Source organism: Puma concolor, chromosome A2 (genome assembly GCF_028749965.1).
Source record: "Puma concolor isolate L17-30 chromosome A2, mPumCon1.1.hap2, whole genome shotgun sequence".
NCBI lineage: Eukaryota > Metazoa > Chordata > Mammalia > Carnivora > Felidae > Puma > Puma concolor.
The window spans coordinates 55,909,884-55,926,105 of NC_141668.1; the positions used below are offsets into that span (position 1 = coordinate 55,909,884).

General features: G+C 41.5%; 1 protein-coding gene across 2 annotated transcripts in view; it reads right to left on the reverse strand.

The window, feature by feature from the left end:
• The window catches only part of DNAH11 (dynein axonemal heavy chain 11), a 352,527-nt gene that overhangs the window by 163,386 nt on the left and 172,919 nt on the right, over positions 1-16,222 (reverse strand). For both annotated transcript variants that reach the window (XM_086694494.1, XM_086694493.1), the window contains 3 exons: positions 15,751-15,899; positions 6,770-6,920; positions 3,787-3,918 (listed from right to left, as the gene is read on the reverse strand). In XM_086694494.1, coding sequence (XP_086550620.1) covers positions 3,787-3,918; positions 6,770-6,920; positions 15,751-15,899 — 432 coding nt within the window. The remainder of the gene's footprint in view (positions 1-3,786; positions 3,919-6,769; positions 6,921-15,750; positions 15,900-16,222) is intronic.

Sequence of the window (16,222 nt, forward strand, 5' to 3'; positions counted from 1 at the left end):
CACCTTCCCAACACATTGAGCTCACACTCCTACATACCACCACGCATGTGTCCATGAGTCTAGGCTCACGTGATTTTTGGGTTGGTGGCATGGTGTATTTCATCACCCTACAGAGGTTGGTCTTAAATCAAGTTAGTTTAGAAAGTGTAACTTACCTGGCACCATTCTCTGTAGGCAGAATTCATAGGACTCCTACTTTACATCAAAATTGGCTGACCACTACATTGCCAAGATCATTTTGGTGATAAATCTTTGATTCACTCAACTAAAATGCATTTGTTCTCTAGTGGGGAAGAAAACCAGAAAAGCTCCTATCCTCGTAGAGTATATGGGGACATAGAGGCAGAGACATGAGGAAGCACAGTGGAGGGTAAGCCATGGCAGAGGGTAAGCCAATAAATGTACAAATAAAGAGCTGTCTTGAAAGTAAAGTTTGCTGTAATAAGAGTAACAGGGGTAAATTCATTTGAATTGGATCTTCAGTGAGCCATCTTTGAGAACGGACACAGATATTTTTTGAGAACAGGCACACTATTCCAAGAAGCAGGAAGAGGCCAGCACAGACAAAGATCCTGTGGGCATGAAAGACCTTGTGTTCCAGAAACTTTCAGTGCAACTGGTGGAAGAGGGTGGGAGGTAGGGGAGGGAGTAGCAAAGGAAGAAGCAGGGGGAGACAGGCAGGACCAGATCCAGAAGGCTTGGAAATGGTATTCAATTTTTCACTTTGTCCTAAAAGCAAAAAGAATCCATTAAAGTGTTTCAAACTCTCAAGTGTATCATATAATTCAGTTTACATGAAAAAAAAGTCACTCTGGCTGCTGAGAGGATAATGGATTATGGGGGAAGCACAAAAGCAGACCGAAGAGGTTGTTACCTTAGAAGCCAGGTGAGAAGGGAAAACAGCAGTTTATGGGAGCTCAGGGAGAGTTGATCCAAGACCTATTTCAAAAGTTGTGTGCAATGGCCTGGCTTGAGAACACGGGGCCTGGATCAGTCTGTTGCGGTCTGAACCTGGCTCAGACTTTAACTGTGTGTCCTCACAGGCTAACTTCTCTAAGTTGCGGCTCCTTTTTTCTTTGTAAAAGGGGAGGAAGGTAGTTGTACCAATACATAACAGTTTTATCATTTTTTGAAGATTCAGTAAAATAGCCTAAGCTATTCAGTAAAAGGCCTAAGCACATTCTCTGACATATAGTAGGCATTCAGATTTGTTCAGTTAATAAATGGCTAACCTAAGAGTGCTTTTTTGTCTGTTCCATTCACGTTTCCAACTTTATAGCCTCTCTTTTGAATGCTTTGTAGTTAGGGGGCGCCTGGGTGGCGCAGTCGGTTAAGCGTCCGACTTCAGCCAGGTCACGATCTCGCGGTCCGTGAGTTCGAGCCCCGCGTCGGGCTCTGGGCTGATGGCTCAGAGCCTGGAGCCTGTTTCCGATTCTGTGTCTCCCTCTCTCTCTGCCCCTCCCCCGTTCATGCTCTGTCTCTCTCTCTCCCAAAAATAAATAAACGTTGAAAAAAAAAAAATTTGAATGCTTTGTAGTTAGAAGCTTTTGAAGATGAAAAGATGAGAATGATGATGATGATGAAGATGACGACGACTCTAGTCTAGGGAGAGAATGTCTGGGGGAGTTAGGTGATCATTGTGGTGGCCTGGTTTGATGAACTGGTGGGAAGGTGGCCATGTTTGGAAACTGGAAAGATGAGAACACCATCAGCTAGGAGGGAGGTGATCAGGAAGAGAGAGATCTCTGTTGTCAACATCCTACTCACACAACTTTACCCGGTTTATATCCTAGAGAAGGAAAAACCTCCTAGAGAACACGGGAAACATACAAAAGAAGATGGTGGAGGGGACGGGTTGAGGAGAGGGGAGATCATGCCTGTGGCCTCTGTGAAGGAGAAATGCATGTGTGCTGTAAATTGTGCTTGAGAAAAACCCTGTGCAGTCACCTAATCCCAACTCTGGATTCTCAAAGTAACACAGGATGTTATTCTTTAGAAAGCACTTGGGAGATTACAGAAGGAAATGTGCCTTCTGAGAAGGATCAAAGTAAGATCGAACAGACCAAGTGAATTCCAAGTTTATTTATAGATATGATTTACAGGAACCTGGCGACAAGAAGCAGAACTGGCCCCCAGGTTTTAGCAGCCATGTATGTGAGGACCTACAACAAAGAAACCAATGGAAATATGGTTCCTGCTTGGCTGTGATGCCTTCTAATTTAAATCCCATTTACATCTGGAAACATGTGGCCAAGTCTGGAAGACATGTGCCATCTATTTTTAGTGCAAAGATTCTGGGATACCTGTAGGAGCCTTCTGACCATGAGAGATCCTGAGGTCCCCTGGACAGTGTGGACTTTGGAGTTGTACAGGGGTGTGAATCCTGGCGTTGTCATTTCTTACCAGTGTAACCTTGATCAAGTCACGTTGCCTGTCTGAGCTTTATTGGCATGATGAAGATAGCTTGAAGGATGACTGGAAACATTACATGGCAAAATCTACATACAGAGGCGCGTGGTGACCAGATGTGCAGTCTTTTCAAGGTGAAAAATTCTGCACTTCAGGAAGTCTAACCTACGTATCTAGGTGTGAGTGTGTCCATGTCTGCATGCACTTGAACAAGCTCATCTCAGGTGTTTGCCCACAAGAAGTCGGAGGCTATGGGTGACCCGCACTAGGAATGCTGTGCAGGCATGGTAGCCTCATGTGAGGCTCAAGGAAAGACCCTTGGAAAGGAACTGACCTGAGTTGCCTCTAGTTCATGAATAATTACCCTGGGCATCATGTAAGAGACTGATTAGATGTAAGAGACTATTGACAGGGAAACCAATTTCAAGGTTATTATGTGCTGTAGATTCAACTGTGTCCACCCACCCACCCCAAATTCCTAGGTAGAAGCTCTTGCTCCCAATGTGATCATGTTTGGAGATAGGGCCTTTGGTGAGTAATTAGGTTCAGATGAGGTCATGAGGGTTGGTCTTCACAAAGGGATTAATGCCTTTATAAAAAAGATACAAGAAAGCTTTTTCTGGTTTCTCTCTGCCAGGTGAGGACACAGCAAAAGAACACCTGCCTACCAGCCAGGAAGAGGGTCCTTGCCAGAACTTGACCATGCTGGCACCCTGACCTTGGACTTTCAAAACCAAATTTCTATCGGTTAAGCCATGTAAGGTATTTTGTTATGGCAGCCCAAGCTAAGACACTGTGACTGCCCAGGACAATCTAATGATGATACATTCCTGAATAAAGGCAGTAGGGATAGGGGCTGGGGGGGGTGGTGAGTAGAGGACAGATGTGACAGCTGTTTTGTGATTGAAAGGATAGGTGTTGGATATAGAAATAAAGAATGATGTCTCCCTGTATTTTCACTAGAACAACTGGAAGGAATGTGAGTGTCCTCAAGGATAAGGCAGGGTACAGAGGAAGAAGAGCAAATTCAGGGGTGGGGCGGAGGAAGAGCTGTGTCTCTGACATAGTGTGACCGTCCCCTGGAAGCACACGCTACTGGCACTGCTCCAGAGGCAGGTGGAAACCCTGAACTGTGAGCTCGGAACAGAGATCTGGGGCAAGGCTAGGGGTGTGGCATCGTCAGCCAATGTGAGCGCTGCCAGCCTGGAGGAGCATGCCTGAACAACACTCAGGCTTAGAAGACATCAAGGCAAGTGGCAGAGATTTATGATAATGTTAAAAAAAATAAACAAAACACAGGAATCAAAATTACAATGCCCCCCCCCACAAGTAAAACTGGTTCCTTAAATTATTTCTGTAAACAACTGCTAAACATACCTGATCTTGCAGCAGAGTGCCTCCGAACGCCCACACACAAGCAAAGACAAAGAAGACTTCATAAACCTCTTTTGGGCTGTCAGAGGGGACACTCTCAGGGGTCAACAAACATTCCAGAAGGATACAAATAGTCTAGTGAACAAGAAATAGCCATTCATTTAGGGCAATAAATCCTTAATAGCAAAATAAGATCATAGGACATATTAACAAATCCACTTGTTCCTTAAGAGATTGTAGAATTTCCCCCAATCTGTGATTTGTTACATTGAGAGAAACAGAAGTTAGGGACTCAGATTTCTAAACCAGTAGTGGAAAACCTTCGCCACTTTTGACAGAATTGATCTTCTAAACAATAAACTATTTTGAAAACGATGCTCTTATCCAATTCATCATCACTGTAATGAATGCAAATACACATAAGCAAAAAGAAATACAATGGAGCATATATCTAAGCTCTCTTCTGTTATAAACAGGGAGTCATAGAATACCTACTATTCTATAGCTCATTTCTCACCTAAAAAAATCCTAAAGACATGTTACCTTACCAATAAGAGCTGCCCTATAGTATCACTGGGAATGGGTGCCTAAGATTCCACTTGACAGAAAGGCATTTATTTATTCATTTCCCTCTTGGACATTTAGGCAACCCACTTTCCCTGAGTGCTTTGGCAATGGGTTTTTCCCACCTGTTGAATAAATTTAGCAAGTCAGACTTGCAGCCTTGACCTGTGACATTTTTTTTTTCTGAACACCAGACTGAATTTAATCTTCAAGAAATGTTACTCAAGAACTTGTGAGACAGCAGTGCGGTCTGTTGGTCAGAAACACACCCCGTGTTCAGGACAATCAGGCCAGTAATGAAGGGAACATGGCAGCTTGCAAAAGCCTTTCCCAAATGTAGCAATCATCAGTAGTGAACAACATGTTTTTGAGCTAGTTCTCAGAAGCACAAAAACAGTTGTCATTTAGTAGCATTATCACAGACTCTCATAACTCATGGTCCCCTTCCCCTGGTTTCTGAAGACAGCAAAAGATTTTATCTATCATTTGGACAGCAATGCAAGCTGTGACAAAACAAGTCAGGACTGTGCGTGCGTCTTTCTTTCCCACCCAGGAAAACTGGGGAAAATCCATAGTAACATCGAAAAAATGTCCTGGAAATAGTTTGGAAAGGTTTTTAATTTTAAAAAGTTGAGCACCTGTTATCTTTCTCAGTCTACTCTCTTGATTTCTACTATGTTATATGGTTCTGTATTGCCAATTTGAAATTATCTTCTATTAGAAATAAACATTAGCAGTGTGCTATGAAGAAAGAATAATGTAAAACGGTGAGGTTTTGCTATTTCTGAGTAAAGCCGTGATGGTCTGAGGAACCATGAAAATCGAAACAAAAAAAGACTGACTTCCATGTGACGTCATCCACTGATCTGAACATTCTAATAATGGACAACTTTTCTACTTTCTCCCAAACACAGTAGCTGGAAAACACTTTGAGCTCTGTGTCAGGAATTGGCAAAATCAGACTTCAGTGCGTATTGTGAAAGAGCTAATACAGCTCATCAAAATTAAAGCCAATATATTTCACGCACTGGAAAACATACTACATGAATTTCTCAAAGTAGTCGTTTGAAGATACTCCCTTTTGTACTCATTTCTGTCTCACATTTTGTCCTTACAAGTCATCACAGAAAAGAGACTGGTGTATAAAACAACAGCTGAGAAGGAGCTCCGGATAAAATGCCATTTTGGAACAATACAAAAGGAGGAAGTGAGAAGGAAAGTCATATTAATTCCTACTGACCTATTTTCACACTACCCTTGAATGAAAGAAATTCACACTACAGAGAATCACACAAATACGTAAGTCAACTTGAGAAAGAACACAATCCTGCTTTTGCAAGTACTACACCAGAGGAAGTCTAATTAGGCTAACCACATAATTAATTCATTATGAATAAATTCAGACCTGCTTTCAGAAATAAATTATACCTCAGATAATTACTGTTGAAGACTATCGTTTATTTAATTGGTGTGTGAATTATCCAAAAACCTGAACTTTCTCTTCTTATTACGCTTGTGACTATTTCTCATTTAGCTTTGAACAAATCTGGTAACACAGGAACTTAATGGTAACAAAGTACTCTGAAACCAATTTTGCTCCTAGTGGAAAAAAAAAAATAAAAGATTTCTAATTGTAAACCTTTTGTGAAGTTTTATACTTCTTAAGGCTGGGGATTGTTTGCCTTCATGCTGAGATTAAGATCACAACCTTCATTTCTGTGTGCTGTGAATTATTTTCATTTGCTTCCATGACAACCTATCATATACACCCTTCAGTCTTACCAGCTGTCTCTGAATGAGGATCAGAACAGACCTGTTCCTGGAATATTATAAACACTCCATAGAGTATGATCTGACTTTATGAGTATTTGGGGGAGGTGGAGAACAGAAAGGTAGGATAGTGTGGGAGGGCTATGGGTGGTTGAGCTCAGAAGCTTTCTCTTGCTCACTGGCCAACATCTTTAGTTACTGGATTTACTGTAGTCGAAAAAACACTGAGCACCCTCTCTGGGCCAGTGACTTAGGAGACAAAAAAGAAATATGGCTGCTGCCACTGTGTTCTTTCTCTACTCCAGTAACTTGAAGGAACCCAATAATTAAGTAAACACACACCTGGCCGGTACTATGCGTGAGGAACTATGTAAATATCTGGGGACATACAAGGGGGCTTCTGCCTTCTGAACAACAGTCTCATGAAAAAACAGACTATAGCCCAGGTGATCATGGAAAGGAATAGGTGTGTCACAGAGATTTGCCAAAAGCACTCGGGAACACGGACGGAGCTATGGGAAGAGAGTTGGAATAACCCGACAACCCCCAAAATCTTTCCATCTTCTTTGTCAAACAAAAGCTGCCATTGCCTTGATCGAGCCCCACTACTGCATCAGGACTGGAATGTAAAACGGGGTGACCAGAGTCAAACCTGCACCAGGCTGTTCTCTGGAATTGAAGTGATGGTTTTAAAGCTTGTTCTCAGCTTATCCAAGCATGCAGGGACATATTTATCAAAAAGAATAGTTAAGTTGGCCTTTTCTGATTGATGCCGCCTTCTGTCTATCCAACTGGCCACATACCTGAAAAAGAACATAGAAAAGCTTTTATTGAACACTAGGCTTGAAAAGCAGAATTTCACCAACTCAAAAGCTTCCCCCCCCCCCCCTCCCCGCTTGGTGCCACACTTCAGGGACATGTTTAGTGAGTTCATTCTCTTTCTCAAACTGCAAATATTTTTAAATGACCCCTTAAAAACTTGTTTTAAAGGCCACTTTTGCATTAATGAAAAGAATGTAAAAGAAACTCCTAATAGCACTTAGAAGCCAAACATAATAGAGTATAAGTAGGCCATTACTGAGCATTTATAAGGAGGTTGCAGTGTGTCATTTCCTAAGGGACTGAAACTATTTCATAGGGTAGGCCTTATTTATGAAAACAGCTTGGGATTTTTCTTGATTAATCTTGGCATCAAGTATTTAGTGATGACAAATCAGTTACAAATAAAAAGGTGAAATTTCCCTAGGGGCTATTTCCAAGTCCCTCCTTTTCCACTGGACTGGATCTAACTCGAACCCGATAGGCAGATAATGTATTTCCACTAAGTGGGTCTGAAATGGTATCTCATGCTCGGGTACATGTGTGTTAATCTGAAGCTTCAAGAATGTTATCAATTTTGATATGTTAATATCCCCCAACATATTAATAAAATCATACTTATCAGTAAAATGAAACATAGCTTCGTAGCTCCTACAGTAGTTTCTAGGGTGAAGTATGTGAAGTTAAATGAAAAAAAATTGCTCGAAAAGTTCTCATCTAGGGGCGCCTGGGTGGTGCAGTCGGTTAAGCGTCCGACTTCAGCCAGGTCACGATCTCGCGGTCCGTGAGTTCGAGCCCCGCGTTGGGCTCTGGGCTGATGGCTCAGAGCCTGGAGCCTGTTTCCGATTCTGAGTCTCCCTCTCTCTCTGCCCCTCTCCCGTTCATGCTCTGTCTCTCTCTGTCCCAAAAATAAATAAACGTTGAAAAAAAAAATTAAAAAAAAAAAAAAAAAAAAAAAAAAAAGAAAAGTTCTCATCTAATAGGAGGTAGTGATAATAAATACATTTAGCTGCCAGCAGAGAAGCTATACAATTACAGCTTTACTTTGCTATATAAACAAATCAGATTTCACAATTTTAGTAACAGAAGAAATTAAGGTAAGATAATTATCTTATAAAAGGCTCCCTTTGATTTTTACAAAATGCCATGATAGGGTTCTATGGACTATTCAATCATGCTTCCTCTAAAGTGAGATTTATAAAATATCAGCTGTCAAAACTTTTTCAGATCTAAGAGAAATTGTCTTCAGTTCAAGTCTGGTTGCATGACGGTAACTTGAGAGAGCATCTCTGGGTGGTGGAGACAGTGGGCACCAAGGAACAATGGAAAAAACAAGCGTCATTCCTAGAGGTGAAGGCCCAAAGGCTGCATCTACCTCTCAGCTACTTCAACTGCACAGCAGCTGCCAGAAACAGAATCTTAGTGTCCAGAGCTCACTGAGGCAGTGGGGGTGGCAAGAGGACCGCTCGGCAAGACAGAGCTCTGAAGTCAGACGGCCTGGGTTTGTATGCCCGCTCTACCGTTTTTCACCTGCTACCTTGGGTGAGTTACTTAACCTCTCTGTGCTTCAAGTTTCTCATCTAAGGAGATGATGATACTACAGACGTCCTAGGACTGTTCTGAGAATTACATCATCTCTCATGTATAAAGTACTTATTTATTTACTTTCGAGAGAGAGAGAAAGCACATATGGGGGAGGGGCAGAGAGAGAGAATCCCAAGCAGACTCTGCACTGTCAGCATGGAGCCTGGTGCGGGGCTCAAGCCCATGAACCGTGAGATCGTGACCTGAGCCCAAACCAAGAGTTGGACGCCCAACCAACTGACCTACCCAGGCACCCCTCACATGGATAAAATATTTAGAGTACTGTCTGACACAGAACAAATTCTCAATAGATTTTATCCAGCAAAGGATTGGTTGAATTCAGAGAACTGTGTTCAGATCCTGGCTCAGTCTATCTGTATATCTCCTAAAGGCAACAGAGTCCAACAGCGCACCAGAATTGGCAGCGAGTGCTCTGATGGGTAAAACAAATTCAACCTCTACCCCCTGGGTCTCTGGTCTCAGGGGGAGCAGAAGCCTATGCAGGGATAACTGGGAGGTGAAGCCTCAAAAGAGCCAGAGAAGGGAGAAATGACTTTGCACTAGGGGGGCAGGTAAAAACTGCTTCACTGACCCATACTGGCAGTAGCCAAAGTCTCAAAGAGAAAACCTATCAGGCCCACAAGCAATTGTTGCCCTTGTACCAATTACCTCCACAAAGAAGGACATAAGTTCAACCCTACTAGGAGACATGGTAAAAGCTGATCTTGCACACCCCATCAAAAGGCCCCAAACGACCTCTGCTAGGGGTCAACCATCCCAGAGAGCATAGGGAGTAAAAAAGTCTATGTCAAATATCAACAGTTTAAAATTTCATGTATAAATTATTGATACATTTTCATAGTTTGTAATAAAAACAGACGTTGAGGGACACCTGGGTAGCTCAGTTGGTTGAACGTCCAACTCTTGATTTTGGCTCAGGTCACGATCTCACGATTCACGGGACTGAGCCCCGCATCTGGCTCTGTGCTGACAACGTGGAGACTGCTTGGGATTCTCTGGAGCACTGTCTCTCTGCCCCTGCCCTAATCTCTCCCTCTCAAATAAACAAACATTTAAACTGACAATTTCTGATACTTAGCTGTTTTTTTTAAATACATAAAACAAAATAAACATTGAAAAATAGTGAATTTAGAGGCAGACACTATTATCTTTGGCAACGGAAAAAACTGAAGATACAGATCTTTCTTGACAATTCTTTCCACTTTATTTCATTAAAAAGTTCCTTATGGTTTTTAAAAGATGCTATGCATTTGAAGATGACCAAATGACTTACTGCTATTATGACATACAATTGAAAATGACATATAAAAATAACAGGTTTATTTCTTACCTACATAAGAGATCATTGGTGCCCCTGCCTCAGGAAGAAGCCACACTGTGATGCCTTAATGCATCACCTTCATGTCAATATCCAGGTCCCTAAGAGAATCTTTACTTTGTGCTCATTTGCAAATGTGTTCCATATCATCAACTGTGTTGCCCTTCCCTTCTCCAGAAGTGCCATTCATATACCCCATCAAGTCTAAAACCCTCTAGTTTGGAAACCGCCCAGATATACTAGGTTACTCATTAGTCTGGGAATGGAATATTGCCATGTAGGAGAGGTGGAACTCATAGGAGCTCTCTCTATAACATGGCCCCGTCAGCAAGCTGCAGGTTGCTCTATCATTCACTGTGGCCTGGAAAATTGGCAGGGGTTAGGATGTGTTGACTGGCAGTATATGTCAATGATTTCTGCATCGATATGTTCACAAATATATATAGTATGCAAAGATGGAGGACGGGATTTCCGGGGTAGAAGACAGTGAGCTCAGCCAATGCAGGAGAGACTGATGAGACAGACAAAGTCCAAAAAACTAATACAAATGCAAGTAATAAAGGAGTAAGTGTGATCTAAAGATGTGGCTCCAAAACTTACCTTCCAGTAATCTCTTGGAATCAGACTAAATTCCAGAGATATTCCAACCTTTTCCTATCATCCTCTTTAAGGTAATACGTAGTTTGGTAGACCTTATTTTCAATTATGTTTGCTTAAATAATTTTAAGTTAAGCAACCTAAAGAATTATGAATGAATTTAAATAAGTCACTGCCTGTTTGCTTTTCCTTTTCTACACATTAGTCTCTCCCTTGCTAACTGGAAAAAAAATCTTGCTCATAGTTTCTAGAAATTTTCTTCCAATTCCTGTTCTTTCTCGATTTCTCAAGATCTCAACAGACATATATGAACTGTCCAGTATTTGTCTAGTAGACTTAAGACTCGGAGGTAAAGTAAAATAGTATTTGATTTCTATAGCCAATCACATGGTGATGTGATTTTAAGTTTATTTGTTATCTGACATGGTATGTTCCATGTCTGTTAAGTGTGGATATAAAATTATTTTTTAGAATAGTTCAGAGAATTTAAACAAACATATCTAAGAAGACTACCTGATACTGGCACTACCTTTAGGTCTTAAATGGAATCCCAGAAAGGTATTATCAACAAAATATTTTACCATCTCTTCTATCCACAGTAACCTAGCATTTCCCACAATAAGAATTAAAGAAATATATCCAATTGTGCTCACTCAAAAAGCGTAAAAGCAATGACCTATCAGTAGCAATGAGTACACTAAACATCCCTATACTGGATTCTAAATACTATTCCTTATACAAAGGTGGTTTCCTCTGGCTCCCTGGAGAAATCACTGAATCCAGCGAGGGTGAAGGAAGAATGAAATGACTCAGAAGCATTTTGGTTAGCCAGAAAGCCAAGCACTCAAAGATCTACAATGACAGGTGAAAAAGAACATGTAAGGGGCTGGCCGGAAGGGGCTCTTGATGGCAAATTTGAGACAAAGTGAGCATCTAGCCAGGAAAATGATGGTAATGAATTATAACCCACTGAACTAAAAGAAACCATGAACAGAAAATGATACCTATGAAAAAACAAAGAGGGAGAGATAAAGTGAGAGAGAAAAAGAAAGGAAGGGAGAGAGGAGTGGAAGGGAGGAATTTAAGAGGAAAGAAGAGGAGGAATTCTTTATAGGAAAATGTCACTTCATGTATATAAATACAATGAATGAATTAGGAAGTCACCACTTTGCAACCACCAATGGGTCACTCTTACAGGCATCTGGCTTGTTTCCCTGAAAACTGTAAGTATCATGAAAGAAAAGGTGGGGGGATATTCTACATCAAGAGAGAAAATACAGACAAGTAAATGCAATGCATGATGGTCTTTGTTTTGATACTAGATTAAAAAAAAAAAACCTATAGAAGAAATGTCTTAGTTAACTGAGAAAATGTGAAGAATTTGTCTTTATGGGGCCTCTGGGTGGCTCTCAGTCAGTTAAGTGTCTGACCTCTGCTCAGGTCATGATCCTGTGGTTCGTGAGTTCGAGCCCCACATCAGGCTCTCTGCTATCAGCACAAAGCCTGCTTCAGATCCTCTGTCTCCCCCTCTCTCTGCTCCTTCTCCACTCGCACTCTCTCTCAAACATTAAGAAGAATTTTTAAAAAGAAATATTATGCTTTATTAAATACCACATCAAGGAAAAATTTCTTAGGCATGTTAATTGTACTGCGTTCATGTAGGAGAATATCCTACATGGGGATAATCAAGTACTCAGTGGTGAGGGGGCGTAATGTCTCCAACTTACTTCCAGATAATTTAGCAGAAGTAAACCTAAGTAAAAAATATATGTGTGTCTATGCCTATGAGAGAGTGTACATCCAGAGAGAAAGTAAATACAGTAAAATGGTAACAATTGATAACTGTAGGGGAAAAAAGGATACAGTGGACTACCACCATTTCAAATTTTCTATAATTTCAAATACTTTCAAATTAAAAGTTGGGGGGGGGTGGGGAAGAGACCTAAGACATCGGTTTGGAAAACTGGGTTAATAATTCTATTTCAGAAGGTAATTAAGGATTAAATGAGTCAATACGTGCAAAGGTATGATACTATTATCCCATAAAAGTAATGACGTATGCAATAAATATGGTGTAAAAGTATATCCCCCAATCTGAAAAACCCATATTTTTGTAGTTCATTTAAAGTTTCTGGTGGTAGATGGTAAAAATGTAAAAATATCCTTTAGAGAAGATTCCCATCATTTTGGATAATGGCTCTGTGGTCACACACATGAAAATTAAAACTTACCCACTGATCTTGGATAAAACAAAGAAAAAAAAAACCTCAGTAAAAATAAAATCTAATGGTGAAGAAAAAGTTGTTTAACTTTCTTGGGAATGCAAATCGGGTGCCTTTTTTAATCAAGTAAGACTCTTTGACTTACTAGATAAAAGTCTTTCTTGAAAAGGGCTTTACAGGGGCGCCTGGGTGGCGCAGTCGGTTAAGCGTCCGACTTCAGCCAGGTCACGATCTCGCGGTCCGTGAGTTCGAGCCCCGCGTCGGGCTCTGGGCTGATGGCTCAGAGCCTGGAGCCTGTTTCCGATTCTGTGTCTCCCTCTCTCTCTGCCCCTCCCCCGTTCATGCTCTGTCTCTCTCTGTCCCAAAAATAAATAAACGTTGGAAAAAAAAAAAAAAGGGCTTTACACAGCTTTCATTAGCATGAATCTCTATGCGATGCTACTGAGCCTAAACTACATAGACCTTGAGAATCATGAGGTTCATGACTGAAATCAGACCACATCCAGACCACATCCAGAGGGGGTCCCCTGAAGGAAATGGGGTGTGAGGAATGCCTCTGCAGTGTTTATGGGGGAGTCAAGGGCTAACATAGATGCTCTGTTAGCCAGCCCCCAAACCCACAAAAACATCCTAGGACACAGTCTGAATCCTACCTGGGAAAAGAATCTATCATCAGTTCAAGAACTCTCCACCTTAGACTTTTAAAAATCACTCCTTTCCCCCAGATAAATCCAATAAAACACTGTTGGACACAAAAACCTGGGCATGGCTCTACTTTGCTGTGGAGTCAAGGGATGAGACCTTCGGTGAACAAATCAGTACCCAGAAAAAGCAGCCTGGAGAAGCACGTCAGCCAAGCACATGGCAGGGAACAGATGTCATCCTGACATCAGGATAACAGGGAAGGATTGCCAGGAGGACTACTGGCAAAGGTGTGGGCACGGAGCAGGGAAACCGGAGGGGAAAGTTTTGTGCCATGAGTAATAACCGAGGAGCGGTTAGTGCACCTGTGCCTGCAGGGACAAGGACACGAGGGACTACCAGAATGTGGAAGGGACAAATCTTATAGAAAGATTTTAGAGGAGGGGTGACATGCAGTTGAGGGACACAGCCATCCTGATGTGACACCGCATGGAAAGAGCCAAGGAAGTAAATAGGCTGACCTCACTCTCCTCTCTCCCTCTCATTCCCTGACAGGGCTTCTCATGGGCCAAACCAACCAGGAGCCAGAGGGCAAGGAGCCCATTGAAGTGGCCCATACAGGACAGCCTGTGGGGGCCAGGGCAGGGGGGAGGGGTGGACAGAAGATTCTGACACCAGTAGCCCTCAAGCACGTGTTCACGTGCGGAGGTCAAACACTCTTTCCACACCTCATAGAGGGAATGCCAGAGGTGCAACACGTGCCGCCCAGGATGAATTATGCCAAGTGTAAGCATTCGAGAGCAGCAAGTGGGCACAATTTGTTCTCCACCAAAGAATTACCACCGTTCAGGTATGGATATCATATGTCTCAGTATGAACACACAAGTTTATACATTAATGTATTTACAGAAAATGCTATATCTATATCTTCATTCTCCATATGAACTATTATTATTATTCACTTATTCAACAAATACTGAGTTCTTAACATGTACAAGGTGTGAACAGGGTAATGTCCAACTAAAAATGACAAATCCATACAGGTGTTAATTTCATTATTTTTATTTAAAAAATGTTTTTAATTTTTTTTTAATTTTAATTTTAATTTTTTATTTTTGAGACATAAAGTGAGCAGGGGAGGGCCAGAGAGAGAGGGGGCAGAAAATCCTAAGCAGGCTCCACACTGTCAGCATAGAGCCCTACATGGGGCTCAAACTCACAACTTACGGTGAGATCATAACATGAGTCGAAGTCAGATGCTCAACTAAGTCACCCAGGCACTCCTTTCATTATCTTCAAATTAGCCTACTTAATTAGCTTTAAATTTATTTGCTAATACTTCCTTCAAATGATCAGATAAAATTTTAGTTTTTATAGCTAAGACTGAAAAAAGAAATATTCACAAGAATAAAAACAAAAGCAAACTAGATTTAAAAAAATAGGCAAAAGACTAAAATAAGCATTTTCCAGAGAAAATATGCAAATGGCCAATAAGCACATGAAAAGATGCTCAATAAGACTAATCATTAGGGAAATGTAAATCAAAACCAGAGTGAAACACCATTTCACACCCATTAGGATGACTGTCATAAAAAAGAGAGAAAATTACAAGTGTTGGTAAGAACGTGCAGAAATTGGAACCCTTGTACACCATTGGGAGGAATGTAAAATGGTGCAGCTACTGTGGAAAACAGTACAGTGGTTCCTCTAAAAATTAAAGGAGTGTTTAGGTGGCTCAGTCAATTAAGTGCCTGACTCTTGGTTTTGGCTCAGGTCATGATCTCGTAGTTTGTGGGCTTGGGATTTCTCTCTTCCTCCCTCTCGGTCCCTCCCTGGCTTGCTCTATCAAAAAATAAATAAACATTAAAAATTTAAGAAAGTTAAAATTAAAAACAGAATTACCATATGAACTGGAAATGCCACCTGTGGGAATGTATCCAAAGTAACTGGCAGCAGGGACTCAAAGGCCTATCTGTATACTCATAGTCACAAAAACTATTTTCGATAATCAAAAGGTAGAGGGAGCCCAAGTGTCTATCAACAGAAAGATGGATAAGAAAAATGTGGTATCTATATACAATGGAACATCACTCAGCCTTAAAAAAGAAGGAAATTCTGGAGCATGCTATAACATGGGTGAACTTTGAAGGCATTATGCTAACTGAAGTAAGCCCATCACAAGAAGACAATTGCTGTATGATTCCATTTAGAAGAGGCATCTGGCATATACAGATTCGTAAAGATGGAAAAGAGAAAGGGACTGAGGACAGGGCATAGAGGGGAGTTCCTGTGTAATGGGTTCAGGGCTGCAGTTTGGGAAGATGAGAAAAGTTATGGAGAATGATGGTGGTGGTGGTTGCCCGACAACACAAATGTATGTAATGCCACTAAGCTGTACACTTAAAAATGGTCAAAATGGTAAGTACTCACGGATTCCAGCCCAAATCTTGTGGGTTCACATATAGGATACCAGCTCTGGAAACAGTAGCTGGGGTTGCAGTCCTTAAGTGATGAATCTCGAAGAGCAGCCTCATGGAGGGAGTAAGGGCTATGCGCTCATTGCTGGCCAAGGTCAGCACCTGGACAGAACAGCACAGCATAAAAGAGGCCCTCGGTTGTTGAGGGGCAAAAGCAATGATGCTAACTCGCTGTCACAACACAAGGCACTTCTCCCATGCCCCCATCCCCAGGAGAAGTGCCAAAAGTACTCCTCTGAGTTAGAAGTGCAGTCTGAGTGAAGATCTCACTTAATCCCAGAGGAGAGCTCACTGACCCTTGAGGAACAAACTCACCAACATGGACCCATTCAGGCCAACCTTTAAATAACTGTGGTAACGACTAAAGAGATGACATGTCTAAAGAGAAGACATTTGTTCTAAGGGTGGATCTACATGAAAAGGCC